Source organism: Lethenteron reissneri, chromosome 26 (assembly GCF_015708825.2).
Source record: "Lethenteron reissneri isolate LAM-NWPU_2019-01 chromosome 26, ASM1570882v1, whole genome shotgun sequence".
Taxonomy (NCBI): Eukaryota; Metazoa; Chordata; class Hyperoartia; order Petromyzontiformes; family Petromyzontidae; genus Lethenteron; species Lethenteron reissneri.
The window spans coordinates 21,427,898-21,450,696 of NC_083804.1; the positions used below are offsets into that span (position 1 = coordinate 21,427,898).

A 22,799-nucleotide genomic window follows, 5' to 3' on the forward strand; every position below is an offset into this window, starting at 1 on the left:
AGATGATTATTGGTAGGTGTTTTAGTTTTATCCACGGCGTATAAGATAAACAATACGAACCACGACCAGAGTATGGTCGCACCTTGCTTTTGTATTAACGTATACAACATTTACAAAATAGCGGGGGTGGGCACACACGTGACAGTGGATTTATGCTTTAAAAGGCACCACTTTATAAGGGGTGCCCCACAGTCGCCCGTGCTGCAATTAATTGCTCGTGACATTTTGTTGTGCGTTTTATTATTTTCAGAAGTGAAAAAAACACCTTGGGTTTTTGATGAAAAAAAGTTGTATTCAGCGGTGGTTTCGATCAGTAAAGCCACGCAGTGCCCCCCTCCCGCCCCCCCCGAATGAAACGTGACCGTATGACGAGGGAGCGAACATCCTACATTTGCACTCTATGGCAAAAACATGATTACAAATACTCTCATCGCGAGCGTTTCATTGACAGCTACGGACAGTTCCTGGCTCACATAAATGTTTGTATCACGAAAAAAAATGGAAAGGAACCAAAATATACGTAATCTGTTGCGAACTTTTAGCAGTAATATAATTAAGTGTTTTTTGTTTCTGATGGTAAACAAAACAGAGTGCCTTGGCACTGCACACAGACAGACCAATGTGCTGTTTATACCTTAATGGGATAGACAATGATTTTGCACATCGGTGACTTTTACAACTAAATCACACGTGTGCAGCTCTCGGAGAGCGAAATTAATCTCCTACATTTGTGTTCCATTAATCTGAAATTAAATTGTCTCGGCTGTGTTTGGGAAATGCAACGCTGCTACGTATAAGCATGTCCCGACTAATGAAATGGCATTCGTTTTAAACAGCTTTAAAAAAAAAAGAGCCAAAAGGAAAATAATAGCGGTCGTGGAAATATTCTTTCCAATTGTGAAAGTGGTAATTGCATAAAGGGTCGGAAATATTTTGCTAACCGCGCGTACTTCAAATTAATTGAATGGCACAGCCCATAAGTAAATTTGATTGTGCCAGACGAAATGTATTTCATCAATTGAGCCCCAAACTCTGTCTTTAGCGGGGAGCAACGGCACTTGGTAATGAAAGACGGCCGTCATGCAAATGCAGCTTTCAGCATGCAGGACGGACATGAGGCGGGAGACAGAATGCGGTGCAGCAGTTTCCACTGTTTCCACACACAAAGGTCCCCCGTATAGTCTGCACAGGCTCTTGGGGAAAGTGTTGTTCATGAACACCTGTTAAGGCGAGCACGGCACACAAGGTGGTGTGGGTTGGTCGGCACTACCTCCAGCCACTTTCGTTTCCTCGGCATCGACATTGACACACCCTCTCAGGTACTCATTTGGGGCTGAGTCGACCTAGGGGACGCCCAGGACCGGTTCAAATATTCACCACTGTTATTGGTCATGTGGCGGGTACCGAACTCCAGTCGCCGGGTTCGTAGCGCAGTGGGCTAATAACTACCCACACACGCGCACACTCATTCTCAGCAGGTCTCAGCAGGTCGGCCTCGGTACGCAGCTCTATCCTCCAGCTTACCAGCGAAGCAATCTTTATTGTCTCCATTCGCAGAAAATGTCGCCTTTGCGCTTGGCAAAATGCATACAACGACAAACTCACGGCCACAGCTTGCTTTTCTATTTTTGTTTAAACGGTATATAATTGTTTATTTTTACATCTAATGATCTAATGATGCTTTGCGTGGCAGATTTTGAGTCAGACAGGTTCCACATGTTAACCCAAAAATAAATGCAATTCACTTGATGATATTCAGGCCGACTAACGTGACACCTCTTGGAGGACAGTCTTTGAAGATAAATCTGTCGGCACGGTACTGGCTGTGCAGTGCTCGTTTGAGGATTTGAGAGTGGGTGGCTTCTTTGGGACTTGTGAAGCGCATCGTCTGGTTCTGCGCACAAAAATTTTAGTCTCGTTGTTGGAGATTTTTAGATTATGATTTATTATAGCATGTGCAGCGGCTTTTGGCCAACCATCGAACAAAGACGGCGACCGTATTGCGTGTTTTCAGATGCACTTCTGCAGCCATCTGGAATGTTCTTCTAATATCAGGAAGCCACTGGAGCTATGCACTTTTAAATCTAGATTTAAAACGCATTTCTTCAGAACTGCTTTTTGCGTTTAGTTTGTTGTCTTTCCCCTGCACCTGCAATTAGCACTGTTGGCTAAGTACCACGCGAAAGAAGTTCAACATTAATGCATACAAAAAAAAGGACCGCTGCTATTATACTCACAATCTTGTAAACGCTAAGAAATAATTAGCAGCCAACATTGTCTGCAACATTAGATTTGGTTGGTTTCGAGGCAACGGTTAATTATGAAAACAAATGTAAGTTTTTTTTTTATTACTTACGGCCTTTTGTAAATGTCTGAAATTATATACCCCTACCTGTGTGACATTTAATCTATTCATTCACGAGTGCAATCGCGCCTCTTGCTATGCGATGTGTCACGCACCGGTGGGGGCGGCGGGGGGGGGGGCAGTCTTTTGTGAAGGCTTGCCGACGGCAGAGCACAATCGCGGAGACCGTTGGACAAACGGTTGATTTATGGAACAACTCCTTGTGCAAAGCGGAAAAGTGTAACGGCCGTCATGGGAGTGTCGCGTGCGTACCAGCCGGTGCACACACGACTCTTCTCATTCCAGACTATGAAACACTCGAGCTGCCTCCAGCCAGCGGAACATTAGTCACGGTCACTGCAATTCATCATTCGCCGTTTCCGCGGTGTTTCCTGCATTGGTGATCTTTCGACTTAGTAGGAGCCAACGGGATTTTTTTTTTACTTCGTATGTATTAGTGCTCGAAACCAATCAAACATGTGTAATTATTGTAGAGTTCAGCTCGGCTGCTTTAAAAATCGTGCTGTTCGCCAGCAAATGTTGACATTAAATCGCACATTATAATGTAATGTGGTACTTGAGCTGTTTATTGATGTGTTCATCAATAAACAGACATTTCCCATTTAACCTCATAAGTGGTGCACATTTTGGTGTAATGTACGTGCTGCTATTCAATCGCCGAGTTGGATTTCGCTTCATAATGTATTTTTTAGTACGTGTGAAATTGGCCTACATCTAGAATGGTATTTCTTTGCATCAATACGCATTCTCTTAAAAAACGCCTTTACATTGTATAAAGACATTGACTCGGCAGTCCCAGCAACATTGCCTTATGCAAGTCACACCACACCACCAACGGTGTTAGGAGTTAATTTAGCTTGGGAGACAGGGGCAGCAGCAAGTGCTCTCCTGTCTCTTAACGTCTCAATTATGACGACCAAACACCTTTCACACTTGTGACAACAAAAATAGACAATGGACGGGCCAGTAACGTGTCGTCTTGGATAAAAACGTAATTTCTTTATCGGGCATGCCCAATCGTGACATTTTAAGCAGCGAGAGGCTGGTTCAACGGCACTCCCTTCTCCATGGGACGGTCGATGAATCCGGCCCCTAACCTTTCATCCCGTGTGACATCGCCCGGTGCAATACAAGTGTTGCCTGTGGTAATGACGCCACATATTCTTGGGTCTTTCGGTAAAGTCACGTAGATAGGTTCAAAGAAAATTTCAAAAAATTACAAAAAACTATGACGTTTCGATCGCAACATGAATTCCTGCAGTCACCAAAGCTTTAAGTCAAGATTTAATGACGCCACACACACACACACAATGCAGAAAGATTTGTGTTTTGATACATATATGTAGTGGGTTCACTTGAGAGACACACGAATTCAGGAGGCAACACGTTAATTCTACGACCACAACGGGGTAACTACATAACCAGTAACCACCACGGGATAACTACATAACCGGTAACCACCACGGGGTAACTATATAAATGGGTCAGGTCAGTCGGCACACTGCCTGACCCACGATGCCGAGCACGAAGACCGGAGACCGAGAAGAAGACGTAGCACGGCGGGTTTCATTCCAGCAGACAGCCCCGATGGGACCCCTGGACCTCCCTTTTATACCCCCCCTGCCCCCCCCCCCAGCGCGGCCTGGCTCCGCCCTCGGCCACGCCCCCTTCTGGAACTTACCAGAAGATTCTGGGCCATACACCACGTGTCCCTTCTATATCACCTTTGGCCCACATATTTACCCTGTCCTGTCACGTGCCCTTGCCAGCCAAGCGGGCTGCTACGTCCTCAGATGCCCCTTCTCTGCCAGCCACCAGAACTATGCCCCCGAGGGACCCTTTTCCATGACATAGCCCTGCTGGCAGAGAGGGCTACTACACTCCCAGTTCCTCTCTCTATCAGGAACTGGCACTAAGCGCCGAAGTGACCCATTATGGTGTATGTCACTACACATACATTCAGAGCTGACAAATAATTATGTTGTACTGTGCAGAATTAATAGTGACTCAAATCGTTTTTTTTATTAATAGGCAGTAATATTAGTCTAATAATAATAAATTGGTTTCACACGGTAAACATCGTATATAAAAAGTTGATAGTAAACCCTGTTTTATTTTAAATAGCTTGTTTCATACCGATTCAACTTGGTTACTTTGAAGGAACGCTTGCATATTTAACGAGGAGCTATTTTCCCGAGCCGTGGGTCGGGAAGTGGTGACGGGGGGGGGGAGCAAAAGGATGGGGCGGTGGTAGGGGTGGGTGAGTGCCCGTCATCCAGCCACGGGTGCCGCACGACGCTGCGCTACACGACCGCGCCACGCGACGCTTCGCCGCCGGCGTGTAAAGCGAAACCGCGGAGCGCCAAAGTGGTCGCGTGGAGGATATTTTTTTTGGCGTGGGGGCTGACGACAGTTGCTCATGCCGAGCGATGCGGATCATGCAGACGTGTGCTTTCCCCTCCACAACCGGGGTTGGGGGGGGTGAGTAGCCGCGGTATGGCGCCCGCTCGTTTGTTAGAGCCTTCTCCACTGCAGGGCATACGAGAGCAGCGCATTGCAGAATTCGCGCGGGCTCTCGACGCAGCTGCAAATACAAACAATGCAATAGTTGAGCAAACCTCGCCCAGGCTCGCAGCCTTCCTTCATTTCCGACACTTGCCCTTCCGGCAAACGCAGGTCCTTTATTCCCCTGTTGTGCAAAATCCCAACGGAGGAAGGGAAATCGGTTCTTGCTAATTGCCTGAAGCGGGGAAATGCGACTCTTCATGTGTACAAAACGGGGGAATGCTAATTAGTGAATTTTAACATCCATTTTGAAAATTGCGTGTGTTCTCGGCTCGCACAGAAGTGTAAGTGCGTGACCTTTGATGAACGTGGGGTGGGTTTATTCATGTCCTTGCCGATGGTACGCCATGGCAGTACAGTTGTGCTTTTGACATTGGCATAAAAAATATATGTAAATATAGCCACCATTTGTTCGACATTCCTCGTGTTTTTTGCGTGTGCACTGATGCGATGTTTTTAATTGCTGTTCTTCTCTCTGTTAAAGGCAAACTACTCTTGGGGGTAGAAAAGGCAGGAGTAAAACCGTTTTTATTTTTATTTCCAATGCCCTTTATACATATGTATGACCTATATGTGTTCGTTCCCATATTCTCCCCCTTGCAATTATGGCGTGTTACGCCGGGTTGTGTTTATTACTCGCAACACGCAATTATCGCATTGTATCTCCCTCCCGCAGCGGTGGCGTCGGAAATATTGTCAATTTGGAAACATGCTGGGCGATGCAGATCGTTGCCTCTAAATCCAAATCGTTATTTAGCGATTTTAACATTATGCTCATCCCCGAAGACGGGGGTGGGGGACGATTGGGGGCGGGGGGCTGGAAGTTATGGGGGGAAGGGGAGGAGGGGTGGGTAAAATATATGCGGTAATAATCTCCCGCATCAATTATTTAAGCGTCTCCCCAGTCAGTGCGTATCTTCCGTGCCACCGAGAGACGTGGGCGAGATTGCCAATGCGACTTGCGGGCATTGAGGCGTGCGTAGATTTAAACACGACCCGGGAAATCGCACTGAAGCACATTTGCAATTTTCAGTGTGGCTGACTGCGGTATGATCCACCTTTAATGCCCCAGCATAACGGACTTGATGGGCAGGGCTGGTGGCCGATGCGAGGGGTCGTGGGAAGAGTGGGTGCAAGAGATTTGGTGACATCTGGATATTTGTTCCTTCTGATAATCTTTGCTGGTGTAATCGGGGCTGTGTATAATTTCATCGTAAAAAACTTGCACACCCCATGTGAGTGCATTCTTAGTCGATAAACGCTTGACTGAATGTACCATTTAGCGTGCACTTTGTCCGCGCCGATACGAATCGAGGTTCATTTGTTAATACTACAGCACTGTATGACAGATAAGTTATGACGCACTGGTTTCACAATGAGCCAAATATTATTCTCACACCTTTGGAGGGAGGATCAGCAGCATTGATCAGCTGCAGCCTTTAAACGTGATGCAGCTGCCTGCCAGTGTATACTGGTGGGCCCAATACTGTAGGTCAAAGAATGTTTGGAAAATAATACGTTTCTGGACCATGGATCATTTTCTACCATTCAGAGTTAGACCACAGGGTGAAAATACTTATCACAGCCGTGGGATCAGTCTCACTTCAGCGCTCTCTTTTTCATCTATATGAGCTGTCAGTCATAGCACAATTGTAGGCACTCTCGAAGGAGCGAGCAGAGCATTACTGGTGCCTCCCACACCATAGCCACGCTTCAGTGGACCCATTGGGATGGAGGCCTGTCTTCGAATGCGCGCGTACGTGCGTGCGCTCGCTCTTCCACAGATGATCCTGGATGACGGCAAGCGGGAGAGCGCCATGAGCAAGCTGCTCATCACGCCCAGCGACGGCGACATCGGCCGCACATTTTCCTGCCGCGCTTCCAACGCCGCAGCGCCCGACGGGAAGCAGACTTCCGTGAAGCTCAACGTGCAGCGTATGTACACGGCACGCACGCACGCACGCACGCGTATTACCCCCCGTGCATTAACCCCCTCCGCCCCCCCTCCAACTCCCCCCCCCCCCTATCACAAGTCGAGCATTTAGCGACCGTGCACCAGACGAGCACGCATTATTATCATTATTACTACATCAATTAGGAGTGTAGGAACCCCTGTTTCAACGCTGCTGGGCGAGCGTGTCACCGAGTCTACGAGTACTCCCACGTGGGCGCGGCAAAATTATCTCCGGTACCATGTGTTGGAGTCAAAGCATCTGCATGTGAACAGGCGTTCTGTTGGCTTCATTAACGCCAAGTGGCAGTGTGCAAAATTTGCAACGTGAACAACTGCTATGCATACAACAGCCATTAATTAAAATCATACACTGCCCCGTAATTATGCCACTTTATTGCGTTTGAAATTATACATTCCACGTAAAACGAGAAACGCAAACATAACCAAAAAATAGTGTCCACCTATTCAGCATTCGTACTTTTTTTTGGGGCCGATTCCTTAAATGAACGCGTTTAAAAGTGGGGAATCGAAAAAGTGTGGTGGGCAGTCCTTTCCAAATAAAGGTGCACTTAATTGCCTTGTTCATTAAAAGAGGGAAAAAAACACCATTTGGACAGTCTGTCCACATTCTGCACAGTACTGCCTGTGACAGATGCACGGTCCTTCCCTGCTACACCGCAACGCTTGAACATTCAAAGCCATCATTCGAGGGGCCCATCCATCGGTTATAAATTAACACTCCATGTGTGCTAACAGGGCTTGAAAGGCTAATGAAGATGCTTCTTAATATTAAACGCTTTCTTTGCTAGAGCAGCCGGGAGACTCATTAAAAATGTGTGCGGCGGTTGAGCGTGCCGTGTCTCAAGACATGGCGCTCACGCCGCGGAATCAATTTAAAAAAGGTCACCGTTTTTAGCGATCGGAAGCGGCGTTCGTGGTGCAAATGAGGGATCGCAATGCAGACAAATAAACAAAAGCTGTTTGGGTCCAGATAGGAAGAGGTGGTAAGGACGGGGTGGGGGTGTCAGGGCAGGCGACGGGGCGGTGGAGATTAACAAGTGGAAAGAGGTGAAATCAACGTGCAACGCCACAATCAGCTCGCTCACGCCACTGCTGACGAAAGGATCTTTGCTCCAGGGAACTCTGTCTCTCTTCTCCGGGGTAATTTGGCCTACTCTTCCACACTGACGAGACATGTTGAAAGAGGTGGGAGGACCCACACTTTACCCAACCACACGCGGCCGGCCGAGTGTATACCCCCTTTGTAGTGCTGAGTGGACAGTGGTGGCGGCGGCGGGGGGGGGGGGGGGGGGGGGGATGTAAGGAACTTGCCCCACGTGTTTCAACTGCCACGCCGGGAGATGGAACCGAACCGGCCACCTCTGGGTCACAAGTCCAGTTGTGCGGACCCTTTGCATCACGGGAGGCAACACGTGATCTCGATTAAAAGCACACGGGGGGCTTCGGTGCACTGCGTGCCTGGAATAACTGAGGAAAAAATGAGGATCGAACCTTTGTAATTCCACTGCTCAGTGCAGACCTCACCACGCGACATCAGACGTAATAGATGTTGAACCATACCTCACCAGTGTGGGTTGGTGGGGGGGGGGGGGCATTCAGATATCACTGAGCATTGATGTTAGTCTACGGCTTGAATGTGAGTCACCGGGTTCATTGCGCGTTTCGCTCACCATTGCACCACTGCGCCTCCGCTTGCATATCCTGCATGTTCTCCTTTGAAGCGATGCTATGGTGTGTAAGCGACTGGAGTATGCTACATGTTGGCTGGCTCCGGGGTAGTCGCACGTTCTTCATTCAACCCTTCCTGACTCTTTTGTTCAACAGGCGAATGCTTTTTTCCTCCCCCCTCTCTCTCGCTCTCTCTCTTTCTCCAAAAACTCTTTCATCGTTAAGATCGTAAGTCTCCGCGCGACTTACGACTCCACATCGTGTGTGTGTATATGAAGAAATAAAAAGATCTCCACATGGCTCAGCTTAACTTGCAATTGACTGTGAACAAAAATCCCCTTAAAGAAACAAGAGCCATTAGACATATCCTCACGGCCGCGTGATTAAATGGCTTGCGAGGACATTTTGACCGATGTGCACGCCTGCCACTGCTATGCTTTCTTCTGATAATTTCGTTTGAATTGCGTTGCTGTGAATTCCTTCGTTACCTCCGTGGTTCTTCACTGCGAAGCAGCCAGCGTGCGCTCCTCGTAGAATCTGAATCTTTCTTCTAGCCGCTAACTCGTTCGTTGCAATAAAATATGCATTTGCCGGCCTTGCTCTGATGCAGCCCTAATTACATCTAATTACATTTCGACAAAGGCAGGTACTGCGTGGCAGGCCCTTTTTTTCTTCCTTCTTAGAATAATGTGGGAATTCATGGCTCATCTTTCCAGATGGGAAGATGATTAGAGAAAGTGACTCTTAAATACCATATGTTATAATTTGTGAGAAGTGGGCCTGTTTGTATCCCTGTGTTGGATCCCAATTCACAAAAGGAGGATTTTTTTTGGGGTGAAAAAATAGTCACTACACAAGGTACACGTCCCCAGGTCTGCCTTCATTTAGTCAACTGTCGAGGTAGTCACGATAAATTAAGGCTACCGAATTGAACTGAAATTGGAGGCGAGGAGGAGAAGGGCTCGGTGGGTAATTATTTCAACCCCGGGCGGCAAGTTGATTCATTTTTTTTGCTTCGAGGTTAACAAATGAAAGGGCCGAGTTTAACACCACTTTGTGCTCTTCCCGCAGACCCGCCAACTGTGAGGCTATCAGTGCACCCGCAGCCCGTGCAGGAGGGAGAGACCGTGAAATTCACGTGTTCCGCCACTGCCAACCCTGACATCACCGGATACCGGTACGCAAATGCACACAGGTGCGCCCGCCGCACGCCGCTACGGGTGTCCACACATGCAGAGACAATCAAGCACCCATTCAAGAGAAAAATGGGCCAGCTTATTACACGGTTTTTCTTTTTTGCTTTGCACACCGCTCCTGCATACGCGAGTGACTTGTGAAGAAGCTTGTTGTTGGTTTGTTTCAACTGCGTTGGCAACATCACATCTGAGGAGAGGGGGTTTAGTTTCTCCCTCCCGCTGCAAGGGCAGTTGGATCACACGTGTGCATCAGTCCAGCCCGAGGACAACGTTTAAAGTTCACAATCACTGGGGCTAGAGCCCTCCGCTTCACGGCAAGACACGAGCCGCACAATGCAGACCTCGCTGTGCGCATGCGTGCTCCCCCCCCACCCCCCCCCCCCCCACACAGAGAGAGTCGCAAGCTCCGCTAAGGACACCGCGCTCGGCTGTCATTTCCCCACCTGGAACTGTTCCAGCCTTCAAAGTTCACATTGGAAATAAAGGACAGGCCAAAACAAAAAGGACGAGACACAACCCCCGCGCGCAATGTTGCGCATTCTTTGCAGGACCTTTTCCCAAAACCCTAGTCACGTTCGATCTGCTCGGTCGGTTACACTGCCGTGCAATCTCCGCCGCACACAACAACAACAAAACCTCCCTGCGTCCCGCTCGCTGTCCCTATCCTCTCTCCCATCCGTGGGGCAGCTGGGCCAAGGGGGGAGCACTGATCGAAGGCGCGACGGAGAACACGTACGAGACGACCGTGGACTACTCCTACTTCACCGAGCCGGTGTCGTGCGAGGTGCACAACGCCGTGGGGAGCACCAACGTCACCACGCTGGTCGACGTTTACTGTGAGCAAAAGCACGCCCCCCCCTCCCCCAGTGGCCCCAGTGGTGTTGCGAAGCGTTTGGACGGGATCCAGGAGCTTCCATCATGAGGCATGGGGGAGCTGGGCGGACAGTGGCAGTAAAGTTTAAAGGAAAGGGTCCTACGTGCGATCAATAAGTTTGATTTGTTTTCTCTTCCCCAACTGCAGGTGGAAAGCTTCCATGGCTCGATATAACTCACCACTTCCTTTTTGCAATTAATGCTGTCTCAGTACAAAAAAATTACGCAAGGCGTCCACGATTCAATGAAAACGTAGGGCTGTTTTGGGTTAGGTGAGGGATAGAGCGCGGGCCGATAGAACCACGAGCGTGGTCTTCAATGGCGATTCTTCAGCGATCACACTTGGGACGCGGGCAAATAGCTGGGACTTCGCGAACCTCGGCATGAAATGCTTCCACCAACGCCAGGGGTGGGCACGTGGAGACTCGTGCGAGAAGATCCCCGCATTATGAAGTGTGCGTTTATGTTCAGATTGGTCGAGCTCGCACGCAGCTGTCTAACTAGAATTATTTGATGATGAACAACACTTTGATGGGACACTCTTGATATATAGAGAAGGCTAATGTTTCTTGGCAATGGCCTTTCTTCTTAGCAGTGAGGTGCAAATGCCGACTATATATTTTTTGCCGATGCATGGCAACGTTACCGGCCAGGTAGTGAATGTTGTAGTGCGTGGCTATGCAAGATTGTCTGTGCAGTTGCTTCGCATTTGTCTGATTCCAAAGAACACAGGATGAGATGTTACTATCCTTTGTGCAAGCACTTCCAAGAGTTCGTGAACAGTGAGCATGGTGAAATTTGGGGAGCGCATCGTCAGTAGTGAACCTTTGGGTCCTAGGGTGTTTCGGCCTTTCATACGTCTGTATAGATTTGGGAAGTTTTACACCTGGGAGAAGAGTAAAAGTAGAACCCAGCACTTTATGTATACTGGGTATGAGTATGCTAATGTACCGTATATACGGTTGGATTGATGACCAGTGTATAAAATAGCATATGAGTGCAGGTGAAATCTGGGTTTGTTGTTTTTTTTTACACTCCACTTTGATACCAAAATTCGAAGAAATTATTCATCAAAACCCGAGCTTTGACTTGAAGCGGTTCTGGCAGCTTTCGTGTTGAGCACACACCACTGTCACACCACCACCATCACCTGTGTGAACGAGCACTACCAACGTTGCTGAGTGACGTGTTGCTTCTGGGATCGTAGCTCAGCTGCCGGTTTAGGTGAAAGGAATACTAAAAATCATTATTTGTGCAGAAAAATCGAGCATTTAAATTGAATAATTTTTCTCGATTTGAATCAAAGATGCATTCGCACTTCACGTTCCGGGTCTTCGGAATGCCGAGGAGGGCAGTTGGCACATCGGCATTGTTTTCCGGCAAAGTGCACCGGTGTAGATATGTGCTATTTACACAGCCTGAAATAATAGGCCGTGGCAGGCGTGTAAATTGAGGCACAGACATTTCAAAATATGAAAGCGAGTGGGGTGGGGGGGGCTACAAAATAACATTCAAGGCGATAAGACCAGAAAATAGCTTTAACCTTGGTGGGGAATTTACATTCTACCGCTGAGCAAGAATGGAGAGGCGAGGGGATGGGGTGGGGATAAGTGGGGCATGAGTTGAGGGGGGGGGAAAGTCACGCGGCAAGATGTATTTCCAGGAGACGAGAATATTGTAATTGCTTCGACTGTCACTTATTATCAGATGAGGTGACAAATAAGGCCTGAATGCCACTGTCGTGGCATGCGTCCATGTGACCTGGGTAGCGCGGTGAGCCGAATAAAGCATCGAGGTTGGCTGTCAGGTCAGGTAGCGATGGCTCGCTTTGCTGCCTTTATTCATGAGTGTGTATAAAAGCTAATTTCACACAGCTCTGCCTCCTGGTATTATAAGGTTGTGCTGTGAGCACCGTTTTGCAATGATTGCTTCCAGGCTCTCTCCGCTCACATCTCAAGATGATGCATCTCAGTTGGATGCTGCCCGTTCGCTCGCTCGCTCGCTCGCGCGGTGTTAGATTTTATTATATTATTTTTTTACTACACCGAAGCGCGAGCACAGGTGTAAAGCCACTTTACAAAATCTGTGACTCCTTCCCGCCGACTTGTCTCGCGCGCCCGCGGGGACATTCGCGGCACAGCGCTCAATGCGTGTCATTTCACTTTGGCAATCATCGCGTTATCAGGCTGCTTCTTGTCCCCGCACAGGCGTCGCTCACAGGCAGGCCGGCACCTGCTGCCAGCTTACCCCCCCCCCCCCCACCGTTTCTGCCCTCCAACCCCCCCCCCCCCAAGCCAGCCCCACCTCCCTCAGAAAGCCGCATGAATGTGCATCAAAAGTTGCATAAGCCTTCGGCGCTCGGCCAACTCCAGCGAAATGCCCACGACCTCTAATGACAGTAATTGCAAATTGTATACAAACCGAAAAGTGGGGGCAATGGAGGGAGATCTCGGATAGAAAGTAAATCACATAATTCTTTAAAAAAAAAACTACGTTTGCACTCATCACGTGTACTCCGCGAGAGGTCCGAAAGTCGTCTGCACAGGAGGACAGTTTATAATTTGTTTTTAAATGTGTTACCACATCTCGCCAACACGCTCCGCTTGCTACGCCCGCCCACCGCCAAACTACACTTTGCATTATTAACGCCTGGCTCTGTTGCGACGTCGCCGCCAGTCGGGCCACGGATCGTGACGGAGCCACAGCCGCAGACCGTGGACCGGGGCTCCGACGCCACCTTCACGTGCGCCTGGTCGGGAAACCCTCCGCTGACCCTCGCCTGGACACGCAAGGGCTCCAACGTGGTACGCGTCAACGGCGGCGAGGCCCCCGTGCCCTTTTCCGAGTTGATGTTCTAGACAAGGCCGGGGAGCAATGTATGTACGCTGAACTTCTTTCGCACCATACGTGCTAATTGGAGGTGTGGGGGGAAGGACAACAAACGTAACACGTAAAAAACTGTTTTAAAAGGTATGAGTTTTCAATCTAGATTTTAAAGTGCACAGCTCCAGCGGCTTCCTAATATCGGAATGGAAGAGGCTTCCGGACTGCCGCTGGAGTGCATCCAAAAGCGTGCAATGCAGTGACCATCTTTGTTCGATGGCCACCCAAAAAGCTACCACCGCTGCGGAGGATAAAAATGTGCGCCCACGTGTGCAATGCAGCCGGGACCGTGGCACACGGAGCGCATTCCTCCGCGCGTTCTTCCGTGCGCTCCTCCGCTTGTGTTCGCGCGATTTGGCCAGGGTGCTGCGGCGATCCACATGGCGGCAACGTCACACTTTGTGTTGGCTTTCTTCCAACCACGCCAATCATCATTTTATTGGCCCATTATAAATGTATTCATTCGTTACGTTTATTTTTTTTTCTGCATAAAGTATTGGCCACGTTTATTATTATTGTTATTTATATAATAATGTTTTACTAATTTATTGATTGTAATATTTCTCATGGGCAATCCCCTATCGATGGAACGTCTCATGGACCAGGGTGTCAAGTGACACGTGCAGATCAAACGCATAATGGACTCGTGCGGAAACATTAACAAATTGCTTGATGACGATTGCTTGCGTTGCGATCGAAACGTCGTGATCTATTATTTTTTCTACCTACGTGACTTTAGCGACAGAACCAAAGAGTATTTATACAAAATACTTTCGTACAATATCAAATACATGCGAGTCAAAGGCATGAACAAGGAAGGCAATGCAGCGCGCATGAACATCGCAAGTGCACTCAAATGCGTCACGAATGAGGGCACGTGTGGTGCTGCTGTGGTTAGAGCAGATCACAGTTGTACTTTGGCTCAGTCCATGATCCATCATTCAGCAGATAATACAATGAGTATCACTTTGTGACAGGCCTAAAGTGGTCGTTCTGCAGAGGGAACAGCCACTGGCTGTAGAAAAGTGTAATTTAAACTATTAATAATCGCGCGCCTTTCCTCACGAGTATACACCCAACGGTTTTGTAAAGACATGATCCAGAAAAGTCCGCATGCACAAAACATTTATAAGTCCCTGTTATTCTGGGAGTGCATCAATAGCTGTTGGCAAGTGCATTTCTCTGCTTGTGAATGTGTGTGCGCCAGAGGTGTGGACTCGAGTCATGTGACTTGGACTCGAGTCAGACTCGAGTCATGAATTTGATGACTTCAGACTCGACTTGGACTTGCATAACAATGACTTTGTCCCACCTCTGAGGTGTGGACTCGAGTCATGTGACTTGGACTCGAGTCAGACTCGAGTCATGAATTTGATGACTTCAGACTCGACTTGGACTTGCATAACAATGACTTTGTCCCACCTCTGGTGTGCGCTACTTGTGAACAGCACTTGCCCCAACAGTCTGTTAAGGCTATGGCGGGGTGGGGGTGGGTCTTTGTGTGTACCCTGCAGGTGTTGAGTAACAGCAACATGCTGCTCCTGAAAGGCGTGACTCAAGACGACACTGGCCGCTATGTGTGCAAGGCCATTGTTCCACGCATTGGCGTCGGCGAGAAAGAAGTCATGCTGAACGTTAATGGTACGTTACACGCAACATTAAAACGCACGCACACAATAAAGTATCGCCTTAACAGACTGGTTGGCAAAGGCCCTGTTAGCGAGCACTTATTAAGGCCATCACGACACACGAGGGGGTAGTTGGCCAACACCACGCCTGATTGTCTCTGTCTCCCTAGTGCTGATGTTTAGATACCTGCACAAGGCACTCAATTGAATGCCGAGTTGACCTAAGGGAGGGCACAGGACCGGTTCAGATATTCGGCACCGATGTTACACCGTGAGTGGGAATCTGACCCTGGGGGTCGCCGTGTTTGCAGCGTAGCGCATCTGCGCCGCCGCTCCCCGCACGCATGCATACACACGCACGTGCGCACGCACAAACGGCATTCATGAAGGGCAAATGCACAAGACAATGACTCCACAACTGGCGACAACCGTAACCCCTGTTCAAACATTTGTTTTGTCTCCCTATGCCAGGACCACCCATCATATCTAGTGACCTTCTGCAGCACGCGCTGCGCGGAGAGAAAGGCCGGGTGGAGTGCTTCATCGGCAGCACACCACCTCCGGACCGCATCGTGAGTGCATCGGGAGCAGTCGTCTCGCGAGAAATAATGCCTTGTATTCTTGGCCTCACATCTTATAAAACATAGCGGTCCTACCGAGTGGCGGGAGATTACTTTGACCTGAGGAGCTTCGCCGAGAAAAGCGTCCTCCTTGACCGACTCGCCACAGGCAACAGCGACATTCGCGAACACCTTAACAAAATACGGGCAAGTTTCCGCAGTGACAAACGATGTCGGCGTTCGTGCCGTCGTTAACGAACCTCAATTGTTGGCTCACGTTCGCGCCACCAACACGGCCGTCATTTAAATGTAAAAACCAAACCGATTTTTTTCCTGTCATTCGGACAATAAAAATATCATAATTTAAGACTCGGAGCAGATTGCATTTTTGTTTGTAACGGCGGTGAGGCCAATCGACGGTTTGCGTGCGATCATGCGCCAAGTGTACCCGCTCACTACCGGTCTGGCACAATGCACATCGCGTCTTCTGGAGTCACATTCACTCGACCTCTGAACCCAGGGAACCAAGTTATATTCCCGTCCAAGGCTAATGTCATAACTGGTCCTGGGCCTCACCATCACCAGCCAACACCAGTGTAGTGAAGAATGGCTATACAACCCCTGATGACCTACACGGTGGGAAAACCTTCATCCACCAGTGACGGGATGTTATGATCTGTCAGTGGCACGGCAGTGGCAAGATGTTAACTACCACGCCTGGTATACAGGAGGTCGTGGGTTCAATCCCGGCCCTGTTTGTATATTTGGAGTTTGCATTCTCTCCCCATGGTCACATAGATTTGTATTCGGGTCCTCCAGTTTTTCCCTAAACATTTAGAAATGTGCGTTTAGAGTTTTTGCCTGCTAGAAATTTCCACATGATAAGCCACGTTTTTTGAGCTATCATTTGTGGCCAGGTCACTTCTGAAAAAGAGCAATATAGCACAGTGGGCATTACCTGGTAAAATAAAAAATGTGTTTAGTCGTGTCCTGACTAAGCGCTTTAAATTAACCCAACACTAGAAAAGGCTCTTTCATGGTGTGTTATCTGTCCATTTTCACATGTCAGTAATTCTACGTACATGTACATAAATATATTTCATCCATCAGACGTAGCTAAGTTGTTGTGCAGTAGGTGGTGACAAAGCTGATGCCACTGAGCTCAGAGAAGAGATGAGAACCGTCATGTCACGTCACAGCGAACGGGCCCTATAAAAGGCTTTTAGATAATGGCCCAGCCCTGCAATTACTTTCCCACACCACTGCTGGCAGAAGAACCTCTAATTAGAGAACACTCTAGATATTCCTTGGAGATGACATCTTGCAAGAGGAAAACAGGGTCCTTTAAAATAAAAATAAATATTTTTAAACATTTTCATGCAACCAAATCAACGAACAAAATGGCCAGTGGAGTACATTAAAATTATAGAAGGGACACGTGTAGGGCATATTTCTCTGTAATCCCCAGTCGTGATGTGGAAATGAAAAGAGAACTTTACAGCAAAGCAAGAGCAAAGCAAGAGGCATAGTCATTCTCTAAAGGCGTTTCGCAAAGACAGCAATAGATCACAGGCGAGTTAACAAAGTCCGATTCCTGCTCCTAATGAAACTCTCTTTTACACCCCCACCACTTTGCCACGTGGGACGTGGCAGGCGTGGGCATGGAAGGAGAACGTGCTGGAGGTCGGCACGTACGAGCGCTACACGGTGGAGACGGTGAGCCGCGTGGACGGGGTTCTCTCCACGCTCACCATCACCAACGTCATGGAAGGGGACTTCCAGACCGCCTACAACTGCACGGCCTGGAATGGCTTCGGCTCCGACACAGAGATATTCACGCTGCGGGAGAAAGGCACGGGCGTTTTTTGCTTGTTCGTTTTGTTTTTTTGTTGCGTCGCGAAAACCTTCGTATGTCGCGTGTTAGTTTTGGACGCTGCGGTGGTTCCCCGCGTGTGAGGACGGCACGATGATTCCAAGCGACCCAACGTCAATTCACAGCTGTGAAACCATGATAGGCCACGCCTCAACTTGCACCCCTGGGCGGAGTCATCCCAATGGGGAAGGACAAAATGACGTCTATCCGTGGATTCTGTAACACTTTGCCACGTGAATTTGCGCTCGGACGTATGCTGGCATGTGACCTCATGGGCCACAGCTGGGTTGGCCTCGTGCAATGGTCCAAAAGGCCCGTGTAATTAGTGATGAGCGGAATTGGCCAACCGTTTGATAAATATGGCTGCTCGTCCCGAAGGTAGGTTCGAAGTAGCAACACAACTGTATGGTAACCTCTTAACTATCTACATAAAGTCATCTTTACGAGAGTTATCGGTCCCACCGCAGCCAGACGGACAGAGCTAATGCATCAAGGCTTTCAACCTTGATCAATCAAAAATCTGAACAACAACAACAACAAAAAAATGGTGAAATGTTACAATCACCAATGGGAAGAAAGACAAAGTTGCGGCGTCGGCTCCGCCACTCACTTGTAGGCTTTTCACATGCCTAATTGGCACTCGCAGGCCCACCGTTGCCCTGGCCATCTAACCTGAGCTGCCGTGGGGAGTCTTGCCTCGATAATGCGTTTGAGCGTTGTGCGCGTGAAATCGTCCAAAGGGAGGCCCAGCGATCACAAAACATCACAATTATATATATTTTTCAAAGAACAAAAAAGTTTGCCCGATGATAAAACTCCAGAACAAACGACCCCCACACCGTCGTTTCTTTTTTATTTTACTTACAACACTTCGGTCGATGACAGTGCTGCTGCCCCTTCCATGTCGCGCTCGCCAGAGGTGCTGTCGCAGGGCATCGTGATTGGCGCCGGCGTGAGCGCTGCTGTCGTACTAATCATCGCCGCCGTCGCAGTCATCATCTTCTGCTGCCGCCAGCGACGCAGAAGTAAGTTTTGCCCAGCGCAGTTGCCACCCTGTCCCCAACTGGAGCATCTCTGCTGCACCAGGGCCAGGGGCCCATAGTTGACCAAACAAACACCTTTTTACTCGCCGCGTGCTTCTCAGCACCGCCACAAAGGGGAGAAAAGGGCAAGCTTTTGCCACGCACTGCTGTGCGGTATCTTCATGAATAAATTGTTGAGAAAAGTGATGCTCAACATGCAAACCCAAGCCAAGTGACCACGAGCGGCTGCAAACCCCCCCCCGCCGCGCATCTAGATAACTGCTTTGGACATGGTCTGTTGTGGTATCCTAGAAGTATGCCTTCTCGTCCGAATTATATTGTCTGCCCATGCTTACGTTATTTCCCATGCCAAGGTTGTGGTTGTCACATGTCTGATTATGGCCGACCAAGAAGGATACCCTTTCTGTTGTGTGGAGTGTGTATGTTCTTGCCCCCATGTTATCCCAGTTTAAATTTCGATTTAAAGCTTTCGTGACTGCAGGGATTCATCTTCTTGGTTCTTTCGGTAAAGTCACGTAGAAGGGAAGTAATAAAATAATAAAAATAAAAATAATAAAACAATTCTCAACCCCCGCCCCCCCCCCCCCCCCCTTAACTAAAAAACCCATACATTGTTAATCTGGTTAAAATGTTTAACGGTTATAAAACGTACCCACAAAATGTACTTGCATAATAGCGATCATTGCTCTCCGAGCAATGATCGCTATTATGCGCATGGGGACAGTTGACAAGAGGGGGGAATCGACGCTCTTGAGATGCTGACTCGGCCCGATTGAGCGGGCTCAATAATAACAGTGAGGCCAGATCACTTAAATCGGTCGTGAATGTAATCTATTAAATGCTACAGTGAAAAGCCTCTTCTGGGAGTGAGCCTTGCAAGACTATGAAAGGGGAGGTCAGCCTAACTTACATTTTATTAATGTCCTCTCACGTCTATCTGCGTTGAACTCACAACACCAAAGGCAGCTTCTATGAACTATTCCTGCCAAGCTTAAAGACGTTAACGTTTTTAGAATTGTAAAAATTTAATACGAAGTTGACCAGGGCAAATCAGATAGATTTTTTTTTGCTTGGTGTATAATTAGCAAAGAGGAGCAATTGATTAATATCTTTGCGTACTCAAATAATTAAGAATTAAAATGATCAGTAAGACCAGTTGTCTCTATACTAAACTAAACTTTTTTTTTACCAGGTAAGACCGACTGAGCTGTATTGCTCTTTTTCAGAAGCAACCGGGCCACAAATTATAGCTCAACGAAGTGGCTTATGTGGAAATTTATTGCAACCAAATACTCTAAATGCATGTTTATAATTGTTGAGTTAAAAACTGGATGGCCCGGAGAAAAAAACATTTGACCACAGGGAGAACATGCAAACTCCAAATATACAGTGACGTCAAGGTCGGGATCGAACCTATGCATACCAGGCGAGGCAGTTCCATCTCTCCACCGTGGCGTCCATACATGTTCCCATCGGTGCGTATTGACGTCTCATAGCTGTAGAGTTATTGATGAGCTCATCAGCCAGCTTGCAAATCAAATAGTTACCAATGTTATAAGCGTCCACGGTGTCATATTACATTTGACCAAGCGATCGCAACTTACATAGAGACTCGCAGTTTGTGTAGGTGTCGGTCACAGGTGCAAAGTGGCACGGTCACTGGTGAGCTATTTGAACGTGAAAATGTTCTTGTTCAAATACGTCCCGTAATATTCCATTTAAACCCCAAAGTAGTTTGCACTGCTTGCATGATGTGCGTCACAGCCAAGAAGGACATCAAGATCTGCAAGCACGACCCCAAGGTGGAGATCGTCCACAAGGATTTTGACCAAATTCGCAAGGAGATGTCCGAGGAAGACATAAAGCTGCCCGTCATGAACGGCGACCAGAAGTTCAACTACTACCCGGTAAAGACGAACAACACCCATGGATTTAATTGCTTCTAAGCCGTGGAAAGATTTGTACAACCTCCTATTAAAAGGAAATTAGTTTGTGATTTTTTTTTTTTGCTGTTGTTCAGAGGATGCTTAATAACCCATGCATGCAGCATATAAAGTGAGGCAGAACATTGTTGGTGCAGGAAATTAACAAGGTGGGCAACTTCTTAGTTTATATGGTCCAAAGCATTAAACAGATAATTAGCCTGCAGGACGATGCAGGCATGCACAATCGTGGGTATGTCTACATGCTCGCACGCCCCGCTCGTGCGCACGCGTGTGTGTGTGTGTTTATAATGGTGCTGATATCCGTGCATGCCAGGCGTACTCCGATGAGACCGACACGAAAACCGAGCAAACGACAGAACCCAGCGTGAGCCAGGATGAAGCCGACTACAAGGACCTCAAGGTGCATGCCAGAACGTTGAGGAAGGACACCACTGAACTGGCAAATAAGGGATTCGTGCAATTTGGCCGTGCTACAAATATATTTTTATATTTATATTTGCTAGCTATCAGCCTCCCTTTTGCAAAGAGGCCGACATGAACAATTTTGATGCGGGTAATTAATTGCTGGACCCAACCTTCTGTAGGGGCACTTTACGATGCCTAAGCTGCCACGCATTACGAGCCAAAAACATTTTAATGTATTCCCGATCGCTTTTCACATTCAGTGAGGGCCCGGCTTCTGTTCCTTTAAATTTCAATGAATAGTTTTAGTCCAGGGCATGAAAAAAAAAACTTACTTAAGTAAAGATATTCCAATTAACTGCATAGGTACACTTGTTGTCATGGCATTACTTCATCGTCATAAATTATTTCTTGATTTCCTTTGGTCCTATTTTCAATCTTTTTTCTAACACACAACTTGGCAGTTAAAATGCTTCTTTCAAATGCATATATTTATTTTTAAACCACTAAACGCTTTCTAATGCTCTAATTTGTTGCATGAAGCGTCTCTCGGAGGGGTATTATACTGCCACAATTTTTTCCCAAGACTATCAAACTACATCCTAAAACCAATAATTAAAATTTACCATTGACCTAATGAAGCTTGAATGCTGTAAATTAAGATATAATGGCTTTTAAATTCATTTAACGATTTCATCGCAATATCCCCCATTCCCTCCAACAATTTTTATTTTTTTATTCTCATCCCTTTAAAAAAATTACCCCCCCCCCCCCCCCCACTTTCGCCAGGACCCGACAAACGGCTACTACAACGTGCGGGCGCACGAGGAGCAGTCGACCACTCGCAACGCCTTCTCCGAGTTCCGCCCGCTGGCGCGGCCCCTCTACGAGCCGCGTCCCCCCTCGCGTCTCTCGCACGCCAGCGGGTACGCCCACCTGGGCGCGTACCCTGCGCGCCCCTACGACTACGAGCAGGCGGGCGGCTTCGAGCCGCCGCAGCAGCCGGACGGCGCCGTCGCCGCGTCCGCCGCCGCGGGCCTCGGCTCCGGGGGAGTGGCGGCGCGGCCGCCTTTCGGCGCTCACGCCCAGACGGGCGTCTACGGCGGCTCCGTCTACGCCCCGGCCTCCTCCTCCTCCTCCACGGCCGCGGCGGCCGCGGTCGGCATGGCCGGCCCGTTCGGCGTGGGCGGAAGCGCCGGCGGCGTCGCTGGGAGCGGGGTCGGCGTGTACGCCTACGGGCGCGTGCCGGCGTTCGAGGGCGCCGGCGACACGCTGGACCAGGCGAGCAAGCACTCGCTGTCCTCCCGCTTCTCGTACGCGTCGCAGCACTCCGACTTCACGGCGCGCCCGCTGCAGCAGCGCATGCAGACGCACGTATGACGGAGGCGGCGCCGCGCGGTGCAACGGTAAACCCAACGTCCTCGCAGAGGGGTTGTTGGGTTGGGTTTTTTTTGTTCGTTTGGAGGGGGTGGCGGCCGTGGGACGGAAGGAAGCTCAGAAAACGGCGTCCACACGGTGGGGGGGGGGGGGGGGGGGGGGGCGGCAGGGGGGGGGGGCAGGGGGGGTTGCTGCTGCAAATTGAGCAGGGTGGCGAGAGGGGCAATAGGCAGGGTTGTTATCGAGGCGGAATGTAAGCGCCACCCAGCTCCGAACGAGGAGTGGAACTTTCGTGCTCGTGGTAGAAATGTTACATTCCTGCGACGGAGACCGCCAGTCTGTCCGTAGTCCGGCCGCCGTTGATTTTCCCCTCTCCCCCCACCCCCCCGAGAAAAAAATGGTACTGGCTTGGAAATGATGGTTCCAAAAAAATATACCACGCTGC

General features: G+C 48.8%; 1 protein-coding gene across 1 annotated transcript in view; it reads left to right on the forward strand.

Annotated features, from left to right (window-relative positions):
• Positions 1-22,485, forward strand: part of LOC133347972 (kin of IRRE-like protein 1) — a 49,727-nt gene extending 27,242 nt beyond the window's left edge. The window contains exons 5-15 of the mRNA XM_061560736.1: positions 6,715-6,865; positions 9,645-9,750; positions 10,457-10,605; positions 13,319-13,446; positions 15,040-15,166; positions 15,625-15,725; positions 17,367-17,565; positions 18,504-18,611; positions 20,394-20,536; positions 20,889-20,975; positions 21,767-22,485. Of these exons, the coding sequence (XP_061416720.1) occupies positions 6,715-6,865; positions 9,645-9,750; positions 10,457-10,605; positions 13,319-13,446; positions 15,040-15,166; positions 15,625-15,725; positions 17,367-17,565; positions 18,504-18,611; positions 20,394-20,536; positions 20,889-20,975; positions 21,767-22,357 (1,890 nt within the window). The 3' untranslated portion in view covers positions 22,358-22,485. The remainder of the gene's footprint in view (positions 1-6,714; positions 6,866-9,644; positions 9,751-10,456; positions 10,606-13,318; positions 13,447-15,039; positions 15,167-15,624; positions 15,726-17,366; positions 17,566-18,503; positions 18,612-20,393; positions 20,537-20,888; positions 20,976-21,766) is intronic.
• The last annotated feature ends 314 nt before the right edge of the window (positions 22,486-22,799 follow it).